This window comes from Canis lupus, chromosome 24 (genome assembly GCF_011100685.1).
Source record: "Canis lupus familiaris isolate Mischka breed German Shepherd chromosome 24, alternate assembly UU_Cfam_GSD_1.0, whole genome shotgun sequence".
Lineage (NCBI taxonomy): Eukaryota > Metazoa > Chordata > Mammalia > Carnivora > Canidae > Canis > Canis lupus.
The window spans coordinates 27,705,751-27,729,567 of NC_049245.1; the positions used below are offsets into that span (position 1 = coordinate 27,705,751).

At 49.5% G+C, this 23,817-nt stretch overlaps 2 protein-coding genes across 2 annotated transcripts in view; both read left to right on the top strand.

Annotated features, from left to right (window-relative positions):
- The first annotated feature begins 2,913 nt into the window (after positions 1 to 2,913).
- On the top strand, positions 2,914 to 7,722 carry SLC32A1 (solute carrier family 32 member 1). Its single transcript, XM_038571374.1, has 2 exons — positions 2,914 to 3,548; positions 5,810 to 7,722. The coding sequence occupies exons 1-2, from the start codon at positions 3,156 to 3,158 to the stop codon at positions 6,995 to 6,997; spliced, it is 1,581 nt and encodes a 526-aa protein (XP_038427302.1). The 5' UTR covers positions 2,914 to 3,155; the 3' UTR covers positions 6,998 to 7,722.
- A 7,326-nt stretch (positions 7,723 to 15,048) lies between these two features.
- The window catches only part of ACTR5 (actin related protein 5), a 36,638-nt gene continuing 27,869 nt past the window's right edge, over positions 15,049 to 23,817 (top strand). The window contains exons 1-3 of the mRNA XM_038572993.1: positions 15,049 to 15,447; positions 16,606 to 16,835; positions 18,578 to 18,747. Coding sequence (XP_038428921.1) covers positions 15,049 to 15,447; positions 16,606 to 16,835; positions 18,578 to 18,747 — 799 coding nt within the window. The remainder of the gene's footprint in view (positions 15,448 to 16,605; positions 16,836 to 18,577; positions 18,748 to 23,817) is intronic.

The window sequence follows — 23,817 nt, forward strand, 5'->3', positions numbered from 1 at the left end:
TTAGTACAAGGGAGCAGAATTTTCCAACAAGGGAGGGGCTGCTTGGGAGCTTGCCACCCTGGCCAGAGAAGAGACATTTATCCCAATTAGCCAGAAAAGAGGGATACAAGGCTTTCCTCCTCCAACTGCTGGCATCTAACTGCCAGAGAGATGGATGTCTGCTTCGAATTTCGTCTCTTGATGGTGTGGTGGACAAATACCAAACAACCAGGAAGAGGAAATGGAAGGACAGACAAGGTCATGGAAGGAAAGGTATCAGAGGAGCATCAGGATTCCTGGGGCCTAGCCTGGCTCTACTCTAGACTCTGGGTGACCTTGAGCAGGACACTTCACTGCCACACCTGGGTGTGCTTATCTGTAAAAGAAGCAGTGCTTTAAGGATGTTTTAAGCATCGCAGAAAGGATGATTAGACTGAATGCCCTCTGATGTCTTCACAAACCCAAGAATTGTGGTGGGGAGCCTAGGCAGAGACCATGTTCACATGTCTTGGTGGCTTCCACAACAGTGGGAAGACAGACACATGCGTAGTAGGGCAGTGAGAAGGTTTGCTGAATGAATAAATGAATGAATGACCCTATTTTTCACTAATGAAAGAACTGCACAGCTCCCCTTGGGTCTTATAGCAGTGGACATCGTAAGGGAAAAAGAGAGGGTAAGCATTTTGGACCCTCGTAAAATCTACACATAAATCAGCAATGATCAACTGATACATATATGTCATTACTTCACTTATCAAAGAAGGCATCAATGGCCATCTTCAGGTCTGGATGTGTATGGGGTAGAGGCAGGCACTAGGGACCCCTAGTCTCTGCCCACATCACCTTGTGTGGAACTAAAGAATTTCACCTCGAACAGAAAAGGTGGCAGCTGAGGATTAGGAGGTAAAGATCTTTGTCTGTAGTAGTCTGTAGGAAAAGGATCTCTCTTCCCCAGCCTTAGGGGATGGGGGTAGAGGAGGGTCTCTGCATAGGGCAAATCTCTGCAATGGGAGATGAGTTCTACTTCAAGTCTCTTTGGAGGAGACGGTCTATGTTTGAGGAGGAAGAATTTCTGTTCTGTCTGTTGAGTCAAAGCATGACTTGGAGGGTCTGTGTTTGGGGTCTGGCTCTATGGAAAGGTTTTCTTGTCACAACAGCTGGTGCAGGGAGACTGATTCTTCAGGTTATGGAGGGGTGGTTCTGTCTTGGTTTCTGGAAAGCAGGCTCTTGGGGCAATTTAAGGGGGGGGTGCCTGGGGTGGGATCAAGAGCATCTCTGTCCAATGTGGTGGAGGTTCCCTAACTCTAGAGGAGCTGCTTTGGAAGACTGTGAGGTGCTGACAGTGAGGGAGAGGGAGTAGGGGGAAGCCTATCTCGTCCTGGCAGCTCCAACTCGCTGGTCAAAGCCCTCAGGCCGCCCTACTTGTGCGCTGGCGTGAGCTAATCTAGAAATACTACAGGGGAGGGGGAGACTGGGGTTCTCAGAGAGACAGAGCATCGAGAGGGGGGGAAATAGGGGATCCCTTTTTTTTCCCCTTTGCTTCAGTTTCTCCCTACCCCTACCCCCACCCCAGTCACAGCCGCCAGTCCTCCACCTAGGCCGGGTTGCAAAGCCGCTGTTTACAGCTCAGGCTCAAGAAGAATCCCTGCGGGAGCCCAGATGGAAACACAGGCAGGGACCCAAACCGAGCGGTGGACCCTCAGGGAGACACAACCACAAAAGGGCTCACACAGGCAAAACCGCAGGCAACCCATTCGGGAACACTTAACCACACAATCCAACACACAAGCTCTGCGCACGCAGAGACTCAAATGCGCACGAAACCACACATCTACAGAATAAACACGGTTACCAGCTCTCACCCTCGGAGTCCGCTCAGATTCGGCCCGTAGCTGTATCTGATGCAGTATCGGTCTTTGTCTGCGGGTCGCTCTCTTACCCGTGCGCGCACACACGCACCGCGCTCAACGGCACCGGTCCAGGGTTTCAGCACCGCGGCGAGCGCCCCGCGCACCTGCGCGCCCCGGGCCCGCCGCGAGCCCTGCTTTCCTCGCCGCGCGACACCGGCTGCGCCCCTCCGCGGCGTGGACATACGCAGACCCGCCACGAGGCTGTCCAGAGAGGCCCTCAAGAAGTCCTGCCTCCTTCCACGCTCCCAAACGCAAAGAAAGTGAAAGGCCAACCTTTCGCCTCCATTCTGCTCACATTTTGAGAGCGGTCGGTGGCGAGCGAGCCGCAGAATCGCTTCCAGCGCAGCGGCCCTGGACGGGCTGAAGCTGCCCGGCGACCGAGGCCAGGCTGAGCATCCTTGAGAGCGGCCCAGGACGGACACTTCTGCCCTCGAGGGGGGCTTGCGGACAGGTCTCAGTGTGCGTAACGGGTACGGATCGACGCCCAGACGGCCCGCGCCGCCGGAGACAGGTGACTTGTCGCTGCCTTTCTGGACGTCTAGACCAGTCCTTGGCCAGAGGCTCTGGGGCCGAACGGCTCTCGGGCTCTGGAGGGGGTAGTCGCGGCCGCGGGACCGCGAGAATCAGCACGCTTCGGCCCCCTCCCTCCCTGCGGTGGCGAGGTGGGAAGGGCTAGGATCCGAGCTTAGCACCTCCCCCAGAAATGCAGCACTCCGGCCCCCACCGTGCCCTCTGAGCCCCTTCCCCGTGTGCGCTCCCACTCGGTGCCACCCACCCCGCGGCCGCCCTTCCCGGCCCCCATCTCAATTCTCAGGAGTCCCTCCGAGCCCCTTGTCTCTTCTCGTCGCCCTCCCCCCCCCCACCCCCCGCCTCCGGGTGTTCCCCCTTCCCCAAAGCCCGCCCTCCGCCTGATTCCGAGGGGCGGGAGCGCATTGGGCCGCGCGCGGGTGGGGGCGCCGCGCCAGCCTCGCGTAGCGGCTCTGACGCCGCCGCCGCCGCCGCCCTCCGCAGCCCAGCGCGCGCCCCGCGGCAGCTCCGCAGTGCACCCGCCGCCGCCGCTCCGCCAGCCCCGCTGCCCGCCCGCAGGGTGGGCTCCGAGCGAGCCTCAAACGCCAGCCGAGAGGGTCATGAGCCAGGGCGCCTCGGGGCGCCGCGGGGAAAGCGAGCGAAGATAGCGGCCTCGCGCCCCCCTGGCCTTCGCCGCCTTGCCGCGCGTCCCCCGCGTCCCCAGCCCCTTGTGTCCTTTCCGCGGACCTCGCCGCCGCCATGGCCACCCTTCTCCGCAGCAAGCTGTCCAATGTGGCCACAACTGTGTCCAACAAGTCCCAGGCCAAGGTGAGCGGCATGTTCGCCAGGATGGGTTTCCAGGCGGCCACCGACGAGGAAGCGGTGGGTTTTGCTCACTGCGACGACCTCGACTTTGAGCACCGTCAGGGCCTGCAGATGGACATCCTAAAAACCGAGGGTGAGCCCTGCGGCGACGAGGGCGCCGAACCGCCCGTCGAGGGAGACATCCATTACCAGCGCGGCGGAGGCGCGCCCCTGCCGCCCTCGGGCTCCAAAGACCAGGCTATGGGGGCTGGTGGCGAATTTGGGGGCCACGACAAACCCAAGATCACGGCGTGGGAGGCGGGCTGGAACGTGACCAACGCTATCCAGGTGAGCGCGGGATTCCCTGCTCTGCCGGCCCCCACCCTCCACCTCCTCCCTTTCTGGAGCACCAGGCTCTACCCTCAGCCGAGTCCCCCCGGGCGATCTCGATCTCCGCCGAGAGACCCCCTCCGCACCCAGGATCTCGCCTACCCCCCATCCCTCCCAGCCTTTGGGGGGGGGGCGGGTATCTACAACCCTACAAATCGATGTCTCCCGCCCTGACCCTCACTCCCTCCTGCGGCTCCAGCCGCAGGACTGCTAGGCTGGGGTTTGGTTTGAGAGGCACTTGCCCTCAGACCCTGCAGACGGGAGGGAAACAGGAAGAGGGGAGAGGAGAGGGGTGAGGAAGAAAGAAAATCAGGATTGGAGGGAACCGTGTCTCGGGGGACTCCGGAATGGATTCACAGCTGCATTTTCAGACGGAAAGAGAGAGGGAAACTGCTGAGCTGGGACTCTCCTCCCCCGACACAGGCACAGACTCACTTGGTCATATACCCCTTTCCCACAAGAACAAACGCTGGGCACAGGTGCACACGACATGCAGCTATATATAGACCACAAGATTATCCTCAAACGCACCTTCATACGCCCCCACACAAGCACATACCCGTGCATACCAAACACGCGCACGAACCTGTTTGACCATACACATGCATACAAGCACAGATTCATGCAAATAGGATCCAGCCCACCTTCTCAGGTGCAGCCCTATTGGGGACATACAGGTGTACACAAAAGTAAGCACATAATTTTATACCCGCACAAGCACAATTGGTCTGTGGTAGCTCCGCGCTTGCAGCACACAGACTCACCCCTTTCACCCGAAATCCCGGCTAAGCCGCAAAGAGGTGACCAGCTTCTCTGCGGGTCACCCTGGAGAAGTCGCCTCTGGATGCTCTTAACAACCTCTGGTCTCCAGGCCTGCCACCCCTTCACCCTACCCGCAAGGACCCACTCCCCACCAGGCGGCGCCGGACTCCGCTGGGAGCGGGTTTGGAGTCTGCCTAACGACCCCAGGAGCTGGCAAAGGGAGGCAGGCCGCAGCTGGAGGGGAGGAGGAGGCCTCAACCCAAGGATCCCCCGGGCCCTGTGGCTTGGTCCCCCTGGCGTCCCCGGAGCTCACGGTCGTTGGGGCGCACAACGTGGATCTCTCGGGAGCAGAAGGCCGCTGCGTGGGTGCTTTGGGGAACCAGGCTGCGCAGGTCCCTGCGCACTAAGTGGTCCGACCCCAGGCGCCTCCTGCTCCCGGGCCCTGCGAGACGGCCGAGCGGAACCACGGGGCAGGGGACCGCGACCGCCTCCTGGCCCCCCCGCGCCTGCGCCAGGGGCATCTTTGAAGGCCCCGTTCCGGAGGCCCCGAGGGAGGCCAGGGAGCGGACCTGGAGGCTTGGAGACGGCGGGAACCCTAGATTTCGTTAGCTTTTCTTCGCTTTGTAGATTCCAAACCCTCCTTCCGTAGTCCGCCCGCCTCTGTCCACAGCTTGACGCTTGCTCGATTTAGACTCTCACAGGCTCGCGCTTTCCCCCGGAGGCCCCTTATCCTGCTAGCCTCTACCACTCACGGCCCCTTCCCCAGGCCTCAGCCTCTGCTACCCTACTCGGGGCTAGCCCTAGGACTCCCGGCGCCTCTGGCCTCATCCCTGCCCCCCCCCCCCAAGCCCTTTCGAGCATCCTCACATTCCCGCCTCCTTGCCTCCTTCTGCTTCGCGTTCTCGCACCCTCAGCCTCTCTTCCTCCCTACCCTAGCTCTTTTCTCTCCCTGCCGCTTTCATGTTCTTCCCCAGTTGGCCATAGGCTCTTATGAGCTTCCCTGGATCCCATTCCAGCCCCACCTTAAATCCCGCGCCCTCTCTTCCCAATGACTTGGGCCCAGCTCTCTACCTTCCTCAGCGCCCATCTCTAGCCACGACCTCTCCATCCCCTTATCTCTAACAAATTATCTTATAAAGCATTCCCTCCTGGTGTGTTGACCCTCCCACACTCAGCCTCCTCCGCACCTCCCAGCCTTGAGCGCACTTTCCCCTCTCAGGTCCGGCCTCGAACACCTCGCACTCCATCTCTGACTCGACGCCCCGGCTTCCCTCATTAGGCCGCGGTGCACCCCCAATCCAGCCTACTCTAACCTCTAAACCTCCGGGTGGTTTACGCCGGGTTCTCACTCCGCTTAGCTCCCCCTTGCGGCTACTGCCTTAAGCCACGCCCCCAGGTCCCCTGGAGCGGGGCTGCGCCGCTGAGCTCCCGGGTCTGGTTGCCTTTCCGCTCCGCAGGGCATGTTCGTGCTGGGCCTGCCCTACGCCATCCTGCACGGCGGCTACCTGGGGTTGTTCCTCATCATCTTCGCCGCCGTGGTGTGCTGCTACACCGGCAAGATCCTCATCGCGTGCTTGTACGAGGAGAACGAGGACGGCGAGGTGGTGCGGGTGCGGGACTCCTACGTAGCCATAGCCAACGCGTGCTGCGCCCCGCGCTTCCCCACGCTGGGAGGCCGCGTGGTGAACGTAGCGCAGATAATCGAGCTGGTGATGACTTGCATCCTGTACGTGGTTGTCAGCGGCAACCTCATGTACAACAGCTTCCCGGGGCTGCCCGTGTCGCAGAAGTCCTGGTCCATCATCGCCACCGCCGTGCTGCTGCCCTGCGCCTTCCTTAAGAACCTCAAGGCGGTGTCCAAGTTTAGCCTGCTGTGCACTTTGGCCCACTTCGTCATCAACATCCTGGTCATCGCCTACTGCCTCTCGCGGGCACGCGACTGGGCCTGGGAGAAGGTCAAGTTCTACATCGACGTCAAGAAGTTCCCCATCTCCATTGGCATCATCGTGTTCAGCTACACGTCGCAGATCTTCCTGCCTTCGCTGGAGGGCAACATGCAGCAGCCCAGCGAGTTCCACTGCATGATGAACTGGACGCACATCGCCGCCTGCGTGCTCAAAGGCCTCTTCGCGCTGGTCGCCTACCTCACCTGGGCCGACGAGACCAAGGAGGTCATCACGGATAACCTGCCCGGGTCCATCCGTGCCGTGGTCAACATCTTCCTGGTGGCCAAAGCGCTGTTGTCCTACCCGCTGCCCTTCTTCGCCGCGGTCGAGGTGCTGGAGAAGTCGCTCTTCCAGGAAGGCAGCCGCGCCTTCTTCCCCGCTTGCTACGGCGGCGACGGGCGCCTCAAGTCGTGGGGGCTGACGCTGCGCTGCGCGCTCGTGGTCTTCACGCTGCTCATGGCCATCTACGTGCCGCACTTCGCGCTGCTCATGGGCCTCACCGGCAGTCTCACGGGCGCCGGGCTCTGCTTCCTGCTGCCCAGTCTCTTCCACCTGCGCCTGCTCTGGCGCAAGCTGCTGTGGCACCAAGTCTTCTTCGATGTCGCCATCTTCGTCATCGGTGGCATCTGCAGCGTGTCCGGCTTCGTGCACTCGCTGGAGGGCCTCATCGAGGCCTACCGAACCAACGCGGAGGACTAGGGCGCGGGGCTCCCGCTCCCCCGCGCCCTTCCCACCGTCCCCCCCACCCCCACCAGCCCTGTGCGCCCTGCCGCCGCGCTTGGGAAGCCAAGCTTCAAACATCTCTGGTTCCTAGTTTCTGATTATTGGGGATGGGGGGTGGGAGGGGATAGGAATCCACAATCCATCGCGTCTGCGTTTCTGTTGTCCTTTCTTTACCACAACACCCTAGTTTCTGGGGAGGCGGGGACGAATTTACGGGCCGGGCTTTCTGTCCTTCCCGGAGGGACCCCGACTCTTCGGCCCCTGTCGCTGAAGCGGGTGGGAAGGGAGGGAGAGGGGGCGCAGCTCGCAGGCGCAGAAACTTGACCTTGGGGGGACATTTCACAGCCATCCAGTGCTCGGAATCTGCAGCCCCAGCCATTTCCAAGCAAGAGTGCTTCCCATTCCAGAGACATTTCAACCCCGCGGAGGGAAAGGCTGGCCGGGAAATCCGATTCGGGTGGGCGATTTCCTGCGGCGAAGCGGGGAGGGGAGAAGCCGAGGCAGGGCTGACCTGCCTGCCGGTTTTCAGGAATCCAAACTCATCTTGTGCAATTTATCAGGTTGTGGAACTGTTCTACTGTGCGTGTGGTGTGCTCGTGGTGAATAAGATGAAATGTATATCAGAAAAAAAAATCTATCTCTAATTTAGAGTGCGGTACATAATTATATCCGCAAATAAAGAAGAAACAAAGGCGTCCGCCCTTCGTGTCAGTTCTGCATTTCTGTGCCCCCCCCCCCCCCCCCCCCCCCCGGGATCCTAAAGCGTTGGACCGCAGGGAAACCGGCTTTGGCCAGGTAGGGTGAAGCCGGGGTAGGTGAAGGAGCACTTGTAGGTAAAGGGGCCTGAGAGAACCCTGGGGAGTGAAGAGGTGAGGATGGTCCTCACTAAGAGGAGGAGGCTCTCCAGGCGTTTGGGGGAGGCAGGGGAAGGAGCATGCCTTGCTCCCAGCGATTTGTGTGGCATTGGCAGCCCTATAGCCACCAGGACAAGATTTGTTCTGAATCCCTCCTAGGGGTTGGATCCATCTGAGAATTCCAGGGACTCTTTTAACTTCCAATCCTGGGAGAGAGAGAGGGAAAGAAAAAGCCAACAAATAAGGGCATGCAGAAATCTGCACTTGGCTGTGGACTGTGAGGAGAACTATAAAGGAAATCAGCAGGTGTCTTTCCTGAGGCTCCCAGGGCCAGGGGCCAACCTGACCTCCCAGGCATCTCTCACCCTGGAGAACCCCACTTAAGTCCAAGCTAAGTTTACACAGCCACAGCGAAGAGATCTGGCTGTTTAGAATAAACAGCCTGAGCAATTAGAGTCCCAGTCTCCCCTCTTCTTGAACAGCCTGTTTGAGGTTTTGTGTTTTGTTTTGTTTTTTTTTAATTTACCTAGAGAATCCTGTCCTTTTTTGGTACAGATCCCACTCCAAAGTGCCGGTCTTGAACCCATTGGAGAGGGTTGTAGTCAGTCTTAAGAGATGGGACCAAGGAATGCAGGAAGGCTGGGCCATTCCTGGGGTCCTTACTGCAAGAGAAGCCCTGCAGAAGGTTTTTGGTCTCTACCACCAAGGCAGAGGACTAGTTTGGAACAATTTCTCTAGATGAGATCTGTACACAAGGAAGAACTGTGAGAATGCCTAAGAACAACATCCATTCTCCCTGCCTTTTACAATGGCTGTGGGGGCCTGGCGCGCTTGTGTAGAAGATATAAAGATGTGCGTCTGGAGTGCGGAGAAGCCTGCATCTGTGTCTTGTGAGAGTCTTGATGAATGTGTGCCTCTGTGTGTGTGTGCGTGTATGTTTATGTGTGCCTGCGACAGAGGTGACTTCGGACCACCCTTGGTTCTAGAGCCATGGAACATAAGGGATAAGATCTGGTCCCCTCTGTTGCCGAGGGTTCTGACGATTTAAACGGGTCATTTGAGTTGCCCACTGTCATCTGCCTATCACCATTTGTCACTATTCTTGTTTGTCCAGGATCCAGAGCTGGCCAGAGGAACCTCAGTTTCCAGCTTCCCTCAGCTTTCTGATGTCCCCCAGGCCTGGAAGGTGATTCCCTTCCACCCCCAGCCCTGCCTGCCCTGCCTGCCACTTCTCCTCAGTGGGTCCACTGACCCTGGGGTGCGCTCTGAGTCTCAGGGCAGTCTGTAGTCTTCAGAAAAAGCCAGGACTGCTGCAGTGGGAGGGGAAGTGGGAGCATCACGTGCATCAGCTCCATCCTTCCTATCTTTAGAAGGACAAATGAGACGCATAGACAGTGCCACCTCCTCGGACTTGCCTAGATCCAGTCCCCAGCATTCTGGTCCAGGCTTTGTGCTCAGCTTTCAGGAGCCTGGGTCCTGTGTGAGATGGGGGCAGGACAGCCAGCCTTATAGGAGCACCCCCATTGGTAGTACATCTATTTCTGACTTGCATTCAGGCTGCAGGGAGAAATAGGGAGCTGAGATCCATCCCTGCACCCCTGCCTCCAACACGCCAATGTATGTGGGTACAAGTTGAAAGGAGGCATTCCAATCTTGCTTCGGGTCTTCAGTAAGGGCACTTTCAGAGTCTGAGGGAGCAGTTAGGCCTAGCTAGATTCCTTAGGGGGTCGAATTGAGGAGGGGGTGGGGGCCCCCAGGGTGCCCATCAGTGCCCATCAGTAACTCATCAGTTCTTTGTGCAGATCCTGAAAAGTGGTCCCCTCCAGCATCTGTGTCAGTCACGCATTGGTGTACCTGGCTCAACACTTTGAGACCCTGGCCTGGAGCCAAGACCCTTGCCCCTGGGGGAATCCAAGAGTTGCCACCACCTGGTCCCCAGATGGCCCTGCCTTGTCCCCCAGTGGTGAAAGCCCAAGCTGCCTGCCCTCAAAGAAGGCTCTCCACTTTTAGAATTTGGGTAAACTCTTTCCTGCAGACATCAGATTTCTAAATGCTTCCTCCCTCCCTGCCACCCATCACCTCCCACCCTGCAGTTGATAATCACTGTTTATCTCTATGCTTTATTTTCAGGTCCTCCATATTTTAAAAGTAGGTTTTGATAGTTTTTTCCCTCAAATATAGAAGAATGCTCTGTTGTGGAACATGCTTCATTAAATGACAGGTCTTACCCCAGGGACTGATCTGTTCCTGCCTTAGGGACTCAGGAGGGAGCCCAACAGGCTTATAGGGACAAGTCAGGAAGTTGAGAGGATCCTTGGCTTTCTGTTGGTGGGAATGAAGGTTCTCAGGTCAAGGGCCAGAGAGAGGCCTTCAATCAAAGAGGGGACAGACCAGCTAGCTGGCTTAGTCCTCACTGCCAGTGAGGGGGTGATGGAAAACCCAGATATGGACATCCAAGGATTCAGGATAGAGAGCTTGTTGGACCCCAGAAAGCCAGCCTTGGGTGTTCTCACTGCTTTTATTTTTTTCCTTTTCAACATTATGAGAACTTTCAAGCATACAGAAAAGGTGAAAGAATTCTACACTGACAGCCCACATGCCCACCACCTATACCAAACAATTACCATTTTTACAATGCTGAAATATCTATCCCATAGCTATCCATCTGTCCATCTAGCAATCCACTAGCAATTAAATAAAATGCATTTTCCAAGTTGCAGACATTAGTGTATTTCCCTATTGTTGAAGCACTCAGGATCGGTTATGATGATGACATTCAGATAGCACAGGACCGATAGTAGTCTACGCTTCACCATATCGAGTCAGAAGCAAAAGAAAATATCAGCAACAATCGGATCTCGATTTCAAATTTTATTATTTTGTTCATGTTATTTTGAATGCTATAGCTGTTTCGAATTTTGATTTTGAAAATAGTTTATCAAATATCTTATTGAATTTTTTTGCACCTTCTTAAATTTTACTCTCTGAGCAAATACTTCACTTGCCTCATGCTAATCTCAGTGAGGTAGGGCTTGGGAGATGAGCTCTACTTCCTAGAGATTTGGACAGAGTCTGTTCAAGAGCCTAGCTGTGATTGATCCCACAGTGAGGCACAGTGGGTGCCATCCTTACCAGGATGTGGGGATCAGGAGGGGCCAGAAGAGGAGAGGCCTCTAGCCGGAAACACCCAGCAGGATGATCCAGTAGTGCTGAAGGCCAAGATCGAGGGGTAGGGGGATGGTGGTGGTGGTAGGTGGAAGAGCTTTATATTTCCAGCAGCTCCCAACAACACTCTGTGGGTGGGATGGAAACAGGGTGTACAGATGTAATTCATTAAGATAAGGTCATACTGAAGTAGGATGGGCACTTAATCCAATATGACTGGTATCCTTCTAAGAAGGGGAAAAGAGATTCACACACAAGGAGAATGCCATGTGACAGTGGAGACAGAGAGTGAAATGATGTGCGTACAAGCCAATGACTACAAGCAACATCAAAATATAAGACAAAAACATGGAACAAATTTTTTCCTTTAGAATCTTCAGGGAGAGCATGGCTCTGTGAACACCTTGATTTGGGACTTCTGGCATCCAGAAGTATGATAGAATAAATTTCTGTTGGTGTCAGCCATTCTAGTTAGTGGTGTTTTATTATTCCAACTGTAAGAAATTAATACAGTAGGCTTCTGATTATTTTCTTCTAGTCATTTCTGTAGGCAAATAACCACAGCCATAGATTTTGACCAGTGCTGTGTTTGTTGTGCAACAGAGTAGCCACTAGCTACACATGGCTTTTTAAATTTAACTATAAACTAAAATTAAATAAAATTAAAAAATCAGCTTCTCGTTTGCACCACTCACACATGTCTCATGCATTGGACATTGCAGAACATTTCCATCATGGCAGGAAGTATTATTGGGCACCATTGGTCTAGTGTGTCTGTCAGTGTTCTCCTATGATGATGCTGCATGGCAACCCAAAATTTTGATGGATTATAAGAACAAACATTTTTGGTATTATTGTTCATGTGGCCACAGGGCAGATCAACTTTATGTTGCAGGTCAGCTGAACTTGGTTCCTGGCCACTGTTTGAGTTCTGGTCTGCTCCAGGTGTCTCCCATCCTCTTTAGACTCAGAATATGTTCTTCTCATGACTAATAGCAGGAGTGCAAGAGACCAGCCTAAAACCACAAAGCACACTTAAAACCTTTGCTCAGGGCAGCCCGGGTGGCTCAGCGGTTTAGTGCTGCCTTCAGCCCAGGGCCTGATCCCGGAGACCAGGGATCGAGTCCCACGTCGGGCTCCCTGCATGGAGCCTGCTTCGGTCTCTGCCTCTGTGTGTGTGTGTGTGTGTGTGTGTGTGTGATGAATAAATAAATAAATCTTAAAAAAAAAAGCAACAACAAAAACCTCTGCTTAGGTCACATTTGGTTATCATTGGCTAAAAGCAAGCCACATGACCAAGCCCAGGATCAATGACTATGGTGAGAGGTCTTTTAAAGTTACATGGCAGATGGTATGGATTATTATCCTCTTATTATATGGAAGCAAAGAAGTGGGATCAAGAATCCAGGCTACCTTTCTTAGACATAGTGCTTTTGTGTGTGTGTGTGTGTGTGTGTGTGTGTGTGAAAAAGTAATACATTCACATGGCTGAAAATGTTTTAAGGTGTGCAGTAAAAAAGTTTCCTCCACCTGATCCTCCCACCTTGGCTCCACTCTTTTTTTTAAAGACTTTATTTTATTTATTCATGAGAGACACACAGAGAGAGAGGCAGAGACATAGGAAGAGGGAGAAGCAGGCTCCATGCAGAGAGCCCGATGTGCGACTTGATCCTGAGACTCAAGGATCACTCCCTGGGCCAAAGGCAGACACTCAACCGCTGAGCCACCCAGGCGACCCTTGGCTCAACTCTTTACAAGTAAACTCATATTAGTTTCCTTTCTATCTATATGAAAATATGAGCAAAACCATATGTATTTATTACTCCCCCTTTTTAAAAAGGGAGTCCATTACACATTGTACTGCCTTCACTTATTTCTTTTAAAACTAAATTTTGAAGACTTTTCCATGTTAGTATGTAGAGATGTAGTTCTTAAACTTACATTCACATATATTTACTATTCTCTGTCTTCTGCTTATTCCTGCTTTCTCAGCTCAAGGATGAGTGATGAGTACTTTCAGATATGAGATAATGGGTTTGTGTTGGAAGGCAACACCCTTAATCTGATTTTGCCACTTGGCTAGTTTTCAGTCTGGCCTAGAAGTGTTCACAGAGATTTTGAGAAAGGTTTAAGGTCTCATCTCCTGCTTAAGATGTTTATTCAGAGCCGTCTTTTATAATTAACTTGCTTTTTTCCTCTCAAAGTAATGTGTTCCAGAACTGGAAGCATAGAGTCAAGGCAGCTGCTGTAAACCTTTGTATACTGCTAGCTGAGGGAAATTAAGTAAGGGAGAGCTTGCTCAGTCCTTTTATTTATTTTTTTTAGATTTTATTTATTTATTGATGAGAGACACAGAGGCAGAGACATAGGCAGAGGGAGAAGCAGGCTCCATGCAGAGGGTGCCAGGGAACTCGATCCCAGGACCCTGGGGATCACACCCTGAGCCAAAGGCAGATGCTCAACCACTGAGCCACCCAGGTGCCCCTATTGTATTTAATCTAATTAATTAATTTTTTGTCCGTTAAATGATTATGCCTTAGAAGTGAAACATTGATGCCTGACAATGGTTTAAAGGTCATTGACTTGGGAAATGTAGAGAACAGTTGCAAAAATTGTAATTGTAATCATGAATATCGGAAATAGAAAACATCCTCATAAATACATTACCTGTTAAAAATATATTCCTGTACATATATAATCCATCGTTGTGTAGACTTTATTTTGTGGTCTCCATTTTTTAAAAAATTTAAATTAGATTTGCCAACTTACAGTACAACGCCCAATCCTTTTAGAGCTAGAGCTGGGGGGGGGGGGGGGGAGAGTGTCCCATTACCTCCGCTCCCATGCCCATTGGCCAGAATTTAGTCATATAGTCATACTAGATGACCTCCTGCAGGGTGGGGAGGGGGCAGGTTACCACCCCTTTTGGCAGGTCACCAAAAGGAAGAGAGATTATACATATTGAGGATCAATTAGTCCTTTTTTCAAATTTTTAAACATTTTATTTAAATTTAATTTGCCACCATAGAGTGTGACACCCTCCCAGTGTTCATCTCATCACAAGCCCTCTTAGTGCCCGTCACCCAATCCCTCTACCCACCTCCTCTTTTCCTAAGTCTTTGAGGTCTCAGTGGGAGGGCACAGTCTGTGGGAGCTAATAAACGATAAATAATAATAATAAACCTCTGAAAACGCTTTATTGTATCACAAAATATTACAGGAAAGTGCACAAATCATAAGTGGACAGTACGATGAAGCTTCACGAAGTGAAAAAGTGCGTAGCAGGATTGCTGGGCCAGAAATCGAGGGGGATCCCCGGGTGGCTCAGCGGACTGGCGCCCGCCTTCGGCCCAGGGCGTGATCCTGGAGCCCCGGGGTCGAGCCCCGGGATGGGATCGAGCCCCACGTCGGGCTCCCTGCATGGAGCCTGCTTCTGCCTCTGCCTGTGTCTTTGCTTGTCTCTCTCTCTCGGTGTCTTTCATGAATAAATACATAAATCTTAAAAAAAAAATAAAAAGAAATTGAACACTATCGCTCCCCTAGTCCGCTTCGCGGGCTGCAGGCGAGGGAGGAGGAGTGAAGGCGAGTTACGGGGAAAACGGGCTGTGGCGGGTCGAGAAGGCGTCCCGGAGCCCGGGGGGGCGGGGCCCGGTGGCGTCACGCTTCGGGGCGGGGCCCGGTGGCGTCACGCTCCGGGGCGGGGCTTACTGGCCGGCGTCCCGGCTGCGGCGAAGGGGCGTGGCCAGGCCGGCTGGCGGGGCGAGGTCAAGCAGAGGCGGGACTGCGAGACCAAGGTGGGCGGGGCCTAGCGATCCCCACACGGTCTGGGTCGCAGGCGGCGAGTCACCGCAAGGCTGGCCGGGCGTAGCGAAAGTCGGCTCGGCGGGCGCTCCTCGCCGTCGGGGCGGGACCCTGCGCCTTCCGGGCCGGGCTGCGGGGGGGCGGGGCTCGGCGCCGCCTGGGCGACGCTGCGGAAGGGGGCGGGGACGGCGGCGTGCGCGCTCCAAGATGGCGGCGGCCGGGGCGGCCGGCGCGGTGGCCAACGTCTTCCCGTTCCGCGACGCCCGCGCCGCGCCGGACCCGGTGCTCGAGGCCGGGCCGGGGGCACACGGGCCATTGCCGGTGCCGCTCGTGCTGGACAACGGGTCGTTCCAGGCCCGCGCTGGCTGGGCGTGCCCCGGCCCGGACCCGGGTCCCGAGCCGCGCCTGCAGTTCCGCGCTGTGTGCGCCCGCGGGCGGGGCGGGGCTCGGGGCGGGGCGGGCCCGCAGGTGGGCAACGCGCTGGGCAGCCTGGAGCCGCTGCGTTGGATGCTGCGCTCGCCCTTCGACCGCAACGTACCGGTCAACCTGGAGCTGCAGGAGCTACTGCTGGACTACAGCTTCCAGCACCTGGGTGTCTCCTCGCAGGTGACGCGGGGGGGGGGGGGGGGGGGCGGGGCTCGCGGCTCCGCGCTCTGGGCTCTCTGGGGTCGTCCTCACTACAGGAGCTCTCACTTGCTCATTCACTCATTCATTTGGTCAGTCGAGTAAGGCGTAAGCGCCCAACGTGTGCACGCCGTGTGCCAGGCTCCTGGGGTACAGCAGTGGGCACACAGCGTTCCTCCTCCCTTGCAGCACACATTCGGCCTTGAGCACCCCACTCTGTGTCAGGCACTTTTCTAGGCGTTCGGAATACATCCGTGAATGTGACACATTTTTTCTGTGCTTTGGAGCTAGAATGGAAAAAAGACAGTCTAGTATGAAAAGGCAAATAACTAGAATTAGGTAGTAGATTTTCAGGTAGGGTAGGAGGAGAGGAGAGGATGACTTCCCGCCCCACCCCCCCCCCCCCCCCCCCGGGGGTCAGGATAGAAGGTGCTGTTTGAGCAAGGATTCAAGGAGGTGATTGAGGGAGCAGCCATGTGAAAGAGCAAATGGCATTCCAGACGGGGAACAGCCAGTGAGCAGGCCCCGAGGCAGGAATGTGCCCCAGTCCTAACTGATAGCAGCCAGAGTGAGAGGAGAATAGTAAGTGGAGGAGGAAGTCAGAGAGCTGCGTGGGGGGAGCAGATCACGTTTGGCTTTTACTTGCGTAAAATGAGGAGCCATGGCAGGGTGTTGAGCAGGGGCAGGGATGTGGCTTTTGTTCCAGAAGGATCATTGTAGCTGCTAAATGCAGAACAAACTGGCAAGGGGCATAGGGGGTAGAACCAGGAGGTCAGTTAGGAGGCTGTTGCCATAACCCAAGTGAGAGGTGGTGGTGACTTAAGCATGAAGGAAGTTGGGGGAGGGGGATGTGGTGTGAAGCCATTGGGTTCTGAAGGTAAGTCGCAGACAGAGCTGACATGGTTTGCTGACACCTTGGAGGGAGTTTGACTTAACAACCTTAAATTGACCCTGCTTTCATATTTTCTACAACAACTTCCAGTAGAGATGAGGTGAGTACTCTACAGTTGCTTCTGGTCAGATTTTTGATTAAAGACCAAAAAGCAAATCCAGTCTTTACAGTAGGACTTTGGTTTCTTTTTGTGCTTTGAAAAGAGTGTTTTTTGTTACTTGTCTGTTTTCTCTTTTCTTTCAAAGTAGGGCTGTGTCGATCATCCCATAGTTCTGACAGAAGCTGTGTGCAACCCACTGTATTCTCGACAAATGATGTCCGAGCTTCTTTTTGAGTGCTATGGGATCCCTAAGGTTGCCTATGGAATAGACAGCCTCTTCAGCTTTTACCACAATAAGCCAAAGAACTTGATTTCCAGTGGGCTCATCATTTCATCTGGATACCAGTGTACACATATTTTACCCATCTTAGAAGGGAGGTGAGTAGCCTTGACAGCATTTGAGTGCTGTTTTGAGAAACATTCAGAAAACATTTATTGGGGGCCCACTTTAGAGGTGGAGTGGAAAGAACAAGCATTGGACTGTGAACCGGCCTCTGGGCTTGGCTCTGACATACTTGACTATGTGACTTTAGTCAATCCACCTTCCATCCTTGTGATCTCCTGGGCCAAGTTGCAGTAGATGGTCTGCGAGGGCCAAATCCACAATTCTAGAATTTTGCTATTTTGAACTATGGCAAGATAGCTCACATAGTACCTGCAGGTAGTAGGTGCTCCATAAAAATGTCTTTGAAATGTTCTGGAGTCACCTTATTATTGAGAGGTTATTTTTTTATTTAAAGCTTTTTAATCATGATTGTTTAGACCTTTTTTTTTAGACCTTTTTTTTTCCAGGTATAGTGCCTGGCATGTAATACAGGTACTTATTAAAACATTTCCAAGTTGGATAAAAGGTGAGGGTAGTTTCATTTTTAAAGCTGTTTTCATTTTATGTTTGGACTTTTATGCTCAGAGAAGAGACGAGGCCAGCATGGTGCTCTCTGAGGTTTCTCAGTGCATAAAGGGCATTTAAGTAGGAAGTAGAGCCCTGGTTTTGGCCTTGAAGGCCTGGATTTGCAGCCCTGCTGAGGGTGAAGTTATTTACCCTCTTCACATAGCTGCTTAACATGTAAAATTGGGAGAAACTAATTTCTTAGGGTTTCTTAGAAACTAATTTCATCCTCACCCTGAGGATGAAATAATTATGTAGGTGATGGCACTTTGTGAACTAGAAGATTATAGTCTGAATGTTTAAGTCAAAATAAATATTGAATTTATTTAGAACTAAAGTGGTATTTTCTCTGAAGTTTCTACAAAAATTTATGAAGATAATACTTCTTTTACATATTACCAAACATTCCTGATGTATAGAGTTTTCTATTTTATGTAAACAAAATATGCAGAAATTAAAAATAACCTTGTTATTTTTATATCATACTGAGAGAAAAGTGTTTTACCTGAAAGCTAAGAAATGAGCACATTGGAGCGTAGCCTGTTCTATGCTGGCATCTGCTGGTGAAGCATGATATAGCGGCAGCATTTCATTATGCTTCAAGACCCTAGTGCTCTGCTCCTCTTTCTCATGTTAAGAAAAATGTTATTCTGGTTCTCTTTCCCTTTATATCATGTGAAGGGGACCAGGTCCTTTTAGTTTACAGTAAGCCAGTATGTGCATGGTTCCTTAATGTTTATGCATCAGTAAAAGTGGAGTATCTAGGGGAGGGGATCTTAAACTCCAGCCTTTGCTGCACTTACCTGGGAAGTTTGTTAAAATGCATATTTCCGGGCCTGCCCCAAAGCAAAGGAGTCCTGAGAATTAGTATGTTTAACATTTTCCCCAGCTGATTCTACAAGGCCCACAGGTTGAGAAATGCTTGACAAGTCACATTAGGGTCTGAATTCAGAGTGCACAATCTTTCCATCTAACCTTGTTTCCTTCTGAGACTCGTACTGGAAGTTAGATGCCATGTGTCTGGGTGTGAACTACGAATTCCTGCATTGAGTAAGAGACTGGGAACTTTAGAGTCCCTTCATCTGTAAAGTTTTCTCTTCCCTTACCTGGTTGGTTTCTTCTTTGTTCATCTGGACTGTTACCCTTCTCTCAGTCTCCCCACCAAGTGGTCCCTGTTCTTTCTTCCATGTTGCCAAAAACGTCAGCACTGTTTTCCATTCCTTGATTGTAGGTTAGATGCTAAAAACTGCAAACGCATCAATCTGGGAGGAAGCCAAGCAGCTGGCTACCTCCAGCGCCTCCTGCAGCTGAAGTATCCTGGGCACCTGGCAGCCATCACACTCAGCCGCATGGAGGAGATCCTGCATGAGCACAGCTACGTTGCTGAAGATTATGTGGAAGGTAATGAAGAGGGCATTTGCCTGCGGCTTATAGATGTTGGCTACATTGAGGGTGTTCCTTAAATTGTGCCCAGGATGACTCTTTGGCTTTTTATTATCCCCTCTTCCTTTTGGTGTTTACTTAAACTGTTCAGTAAACTGTTAACTTTTTGAAAAGGGTTTTTGGCTATTTTACCTCCTTTACCTTTCCATATAGATGTTAGGATTAGTTTATTCATATGTACAAAAAAGATTCTGTTGGAATTTTGATTGAAAGTATATGAAATATGTATTAGATTGGATATGAACAACATTTTACCAGATATGATATTAAATCAAGATGTAATATTAAATCTAAACTGGGGAGAAGTGACATTTTATACTACGTGGAATCTTCTAATCCATGAACATAGTAGCTCTTTCCATTTACCTAGGTTTTTATTTCTTTCTTCAGCATGTTGTAGTTTTCGACATACGGATCCTGTACGTTAGATTTATGCTTGAGTCTTTCTTTGCTTGTTTCATTTCTGTTTCCACTTCTCATTGTTAATGTATAGAAATGCAATTAATTTTTATGGGTTGACCTTATATCCTGTGACCTTGCTAAATTTATTTTTGTTTTTTTGTAGATTCCTTGGGAATTTCTATGTAGACATGTCATCCATGAAAAGGGACAGTTTTATTTCTTCCTTTCTGATCTGTTTGCTTTTTTGCTTTGTCTTGCCTTATTTTACTGGCTGGGACTTCCAGCACAATATTGAATAAGAGTGGTGATAGTGAGCATCCCTGTTTTATGCCCAGATCCTGTTTTTGGCATAGTGGAGGAATGTGGTCTTTTACTATTAACTATATGATATTAGTGTGAAGTTTTTTGCAGATGCCCTTCATCTAACTGAGGAAATTCTTTTCTCTTCCTAGTTTTACTGAGCATTTTTATCATGAATGGATTTTGAATTTTGTGAAATGTGCTTTTTGCACCAATTGATATGATCCTGTGGTGTTCCTGCTTTAGGACTACTCCTATGGGAGATTTTAATGATGGCTTTTGGATTTTGAACTAGCCTTGATTGGGTAGGGGGATAGACCCCGCTTGTTCAGGTATATTATTATTTTTATACGTTTTTTTATTTGAGTTGGTAATATTTTGTGGGATTTTATGTCGATATTCATGTATTCATGAAGGATGTTGATCTATAGTTTTCTTATATGGTCTTTGACTAGTCTTGGTATTCTGGTGATGCTGGTCTTATTAAATTAGATGGAAAGTGTTCCCTTTTCTTCTTCTGTTTTTTTTTTTTGTTTGTTTGTTTTTTTTTGATTAATTGGGGGAGAAGGGGAAGAAAGAAAGGGAGAGAGAATTTTGAGGCTCTGTGCTCAGTGCAGAGCCCAACATAGGGCTCAGTCTCAGTACCCTGAGATCATTACCTGAGTGGAAACCAAGAGTCGGACACTTAACCAACTGAGCCACCCAGGTACCCCGGCCTTCTATTTTCTGGAAAACATTGTGTAGATAGATGATATATATATATTTTTAATATTTGATAGAATGCTCCAGTGGAACCATTAGAGCCTGGAGATTTCTTTTTATACAGACTTAACTATAGGGATGCCTGAGTGGCTCAGTGGTTGAGTGCCTTTGGCTCAGGTTGTGATCCTGTGGTTTGGGGATTGAGTCCCACATGGGGCTCCCTGCAAGAAGCCTGCTTCTCCCTCTGCCTGTGTCTCTGCCTCTCTCTCTGTGTCTCTCATAAATAAACAAATAAATAAAATCTTTTAAAAAATAAATAAAGACTTATAACTATGGATTCAATGTCTTTAATAGAAGTAGGACTATTTAGGTAATCTCATTGATGTCTTTTTATTATTTCCTTCCTTCTACTTTGTTTAGGTTTAGTTTGCCCTCTTTTTTTAGATTCTTAAGATAGAAGTTCAGATTATTATGAGACCATTCTTCTTTTTAGTGTAAGCATTTAATGCTGCAAATTTCCCTTTCAGCATTGCTTTATCTACATTCTGTACATTTTGATATTTTAAAATTTTTATTGAGTTCAGATATTTTCTAATTTCCCTCAATATTTATTTTTATGAACCATTGATTATTTAGAAATGTGTTTTATTGAGAATACACCAAAATAAAAAGCTTCCACACAGTGAATGGATACAACAAAACTTAAAAGACGACCTATGGAATGGGAGAAAATATTTGCAAATGATATGTCCAATGAAGGGTTAGTATCCAGATTATATAAAGAACTGATTAAACTCAACACTCATAAAACAAATAATCCATAAATGAGCATTTCTCCAAAGAAGACATACAGATGGTCAAGAGACATGTGAAAAGATGCTCAACATCACTTACCATCAGAAAATGCAAATCAAAAGAGATACCATCCAAAATCAAAGATACAAGAAACAAGTGTGGCCAGGGTATGGAAAAAAAGGAACCCTCTTACACTGTTGGTGGGAATGCAAACTGGTGCAGCCACTCTGGAAAACAGTATGTAGGTTCCTCAAAAAGTTAAAAATAGGACCACAGTGATCCAGTAATCCCATTACTGGGTATTTACCCCAAGAATACAAAAACAAAATTCAGAGGGATATATGCACCCCTATGTTTATAGCAGCATTATTTACAATAGCCAAAGTATGGAAGCAGCCCAAGTGTCCATTGATAGATGAATGAGTAAAGAAGTGGTGGAACACACACACACACACACACACACACACACCAGAATATCATTAGCTGTAAAAATGAGTCGATCATGTTGTTTTGCAATGATGCGCATTGAGCTAGAGTACTATGCTAAGTGAAATAAGTCAGCAAAAGACGAATCATGATTTCACTCGTGGAATTTAAGAAACAAATGAACAAAGGAAAAAAAAAGGCAAACCAAGAAACAGATTTTTTTTTATAATAAATTTATTTTTTATTGGTGTTCAGTTTGCCAACATACAGAATAACACCCAGTGCTCATCCTGTCAAGTGCCCCCCTCAGTGCCCGTCACCCATTCACCCCCACCACCCCCTTCTCCCCTTCCACCACCCGTAGTTCGTTTCCCAGAGTTAGGAGTCTTTATGTTCTGTCTCCCTTTCTGATATTTCCCACACATTTCTTCTCCCTTCCTTTATATTCTCTTTCACTATTATTTATATTCCCCCAAATGAATGAGAACATATAATGTTTGTCCTTCTCCGATTGACTTACTTCACTCAGCATAATACCCTCCAGTTCCATCCATGTTGAAGCAAATGGTGGGTATTTGTCATTTCTAATGGCTGAGTAATATTCCATTGTATACATAGACCACATCTTTATCCATTCATCTTTCGATGGACACCAAGGCTCCTTCCACAGTTTGGCTATTGTGGACATTGCTGCTAGAAACATCGGGGTGCAGGTGTCCCGGCGTTTCATTGCATCTGTATCTTTGGGGTAAATCCCCAGCAGTGCAATTGCTGGGTCGTAGGGCAGGTCTATTTTTAACTCTGTGAGGAACCTCCACACAGTTTTCCAGAGTGGCTGCACCAGTTCACATTCCCACCAACAGTGTGAGAGGGTTCCCTTTTCTCCGCATCCTCTCCAACATTTGTGGTTTCCTGCCTTGTTAATTTTCCCCATTCTCACTGGAGTGAGGTAGTATCTCATTGTGGTTTTGATTTGTATTTCCCTGATGGCAAGTAATGCGGAGCATTTTCTCATGTGCGTGTTGGCCATGTCTATGTCTTCCTCTGTGAGATTTCTGTTCATGTCTTTTGCCCATTTCATGATTGGATTGTTTGAAGAAACAGACTTTTAATTGTCAAGAACAAATGGATGATTTGTTCAAATCAAATGCAGGAAGGTGGGGGGATGGGTGAAATAGGTGATGGGAATTAAGGAGCATACTTGTAATGAGCACTGGATGATGTACGGAATCGTTGAATTGCTGTAATGTATGCCTGAAACTATGTTAACTATACTGGAATTAAAATTAAAACTTAATTAAAATAAAACATTTAGGTTTTAAAGGTTCAATCTAATTTGATAGTTTAATAAATAATTGATGTGGAAGGCTGAAAGTTAAAGTAAGGTGTTTTATGGTCAAGTATTTAGAGATAACTCCTGTAGTATTTCCATGACTTATTTATAGTTAAATTTCATTATGTCAAAAAACCTTGGTATCAGTGGAGTTTGTGAAGGTTTGCTTTATGACCCTGGTGCATGGTCTCCTTTGGTGAATGTTCCATTTATACTTGAAAAGATCATGGACTTCTGCTGTTGGGCAGAGTAGTCTGTGATGTCATTTAGGTTCACTGGTTGATGATGCTCTTCAGTTCTTCTATGTCCCTGTTCCTTTCCTGTGCTTGTAGCTCTGTTGATTATTAAAAGAGTTTTGAAGTCTCAAGAGATAATTGTAAATTTTTTATTTCTCCTTTCATTTCTGTCAGTTTTTGCTTTTAAGTATCTAAAGCGCTTTTGTTAGGTACATATTGAGGATTCTTATTCTATCTTGACAAATTGACCTTTTATCATTATACAGTATCCCTTTTTACCCCTTGTAATTTTTCTTGGCTTTGATGTCTACTTGGACGTTAATACAGCCACTCCAACTTTTTTTTGCTGAGTGCTTGCATGGAGTGTCTTTCCATCTTTTAAATCTACTTTTATCATTATATTCAAAGTGAGTTTCTTAATAGTTGGTTGTTTTGTTTTGTTTTGTTTTTTAAATCACGGTGTCAGTCTCTTTTAACTAGTTTGGTAAGACAGTTTAAAATTTATTATTCATATGTTGGGTTTAGTTCTACCATTTTATTATTTGTTGTCTGTTATTCTCTTTGTTCCTGTTTCTACTGCCTTTTTTGGGTTATTTAAATATTAAAAATTTTGTTTTCGTATTGGTATTTTAATTTATCTGTTGTGTTTTTACTGTATCTTTTTGTATAGTTTTTTGGTGGTTGCCCTGAGGTTATAGTCAACAGACTCCTTGCAGTGTTTTGAGAGTCTCTTTTTACCATCTCAGTGGAAGGTGGCAATATTAGCACCCCAGGGGCTCCTTTATCCTGGGTTGTCTTACGTATTACATTTATACACGTTGAAAACCCAACAGA

Bases quoted from the DNA above. Each gene is read 5' to 3' on its own strand.
- SLC32A1 (XM_038571374.1), top strand. From the start codon at position 3,156: ATGGCCACCCTTCTCCGCAGCAAGCTGTCCAATGTGGCCACAACTGTG. The intron at 3,549-5,809 runs GTGAGCGCGGGA...TCCGCTCCGCAG, and splicing joins ACGTGACCAACGCTATCCAG to GGCATGTTCGTGCTGGGCCT.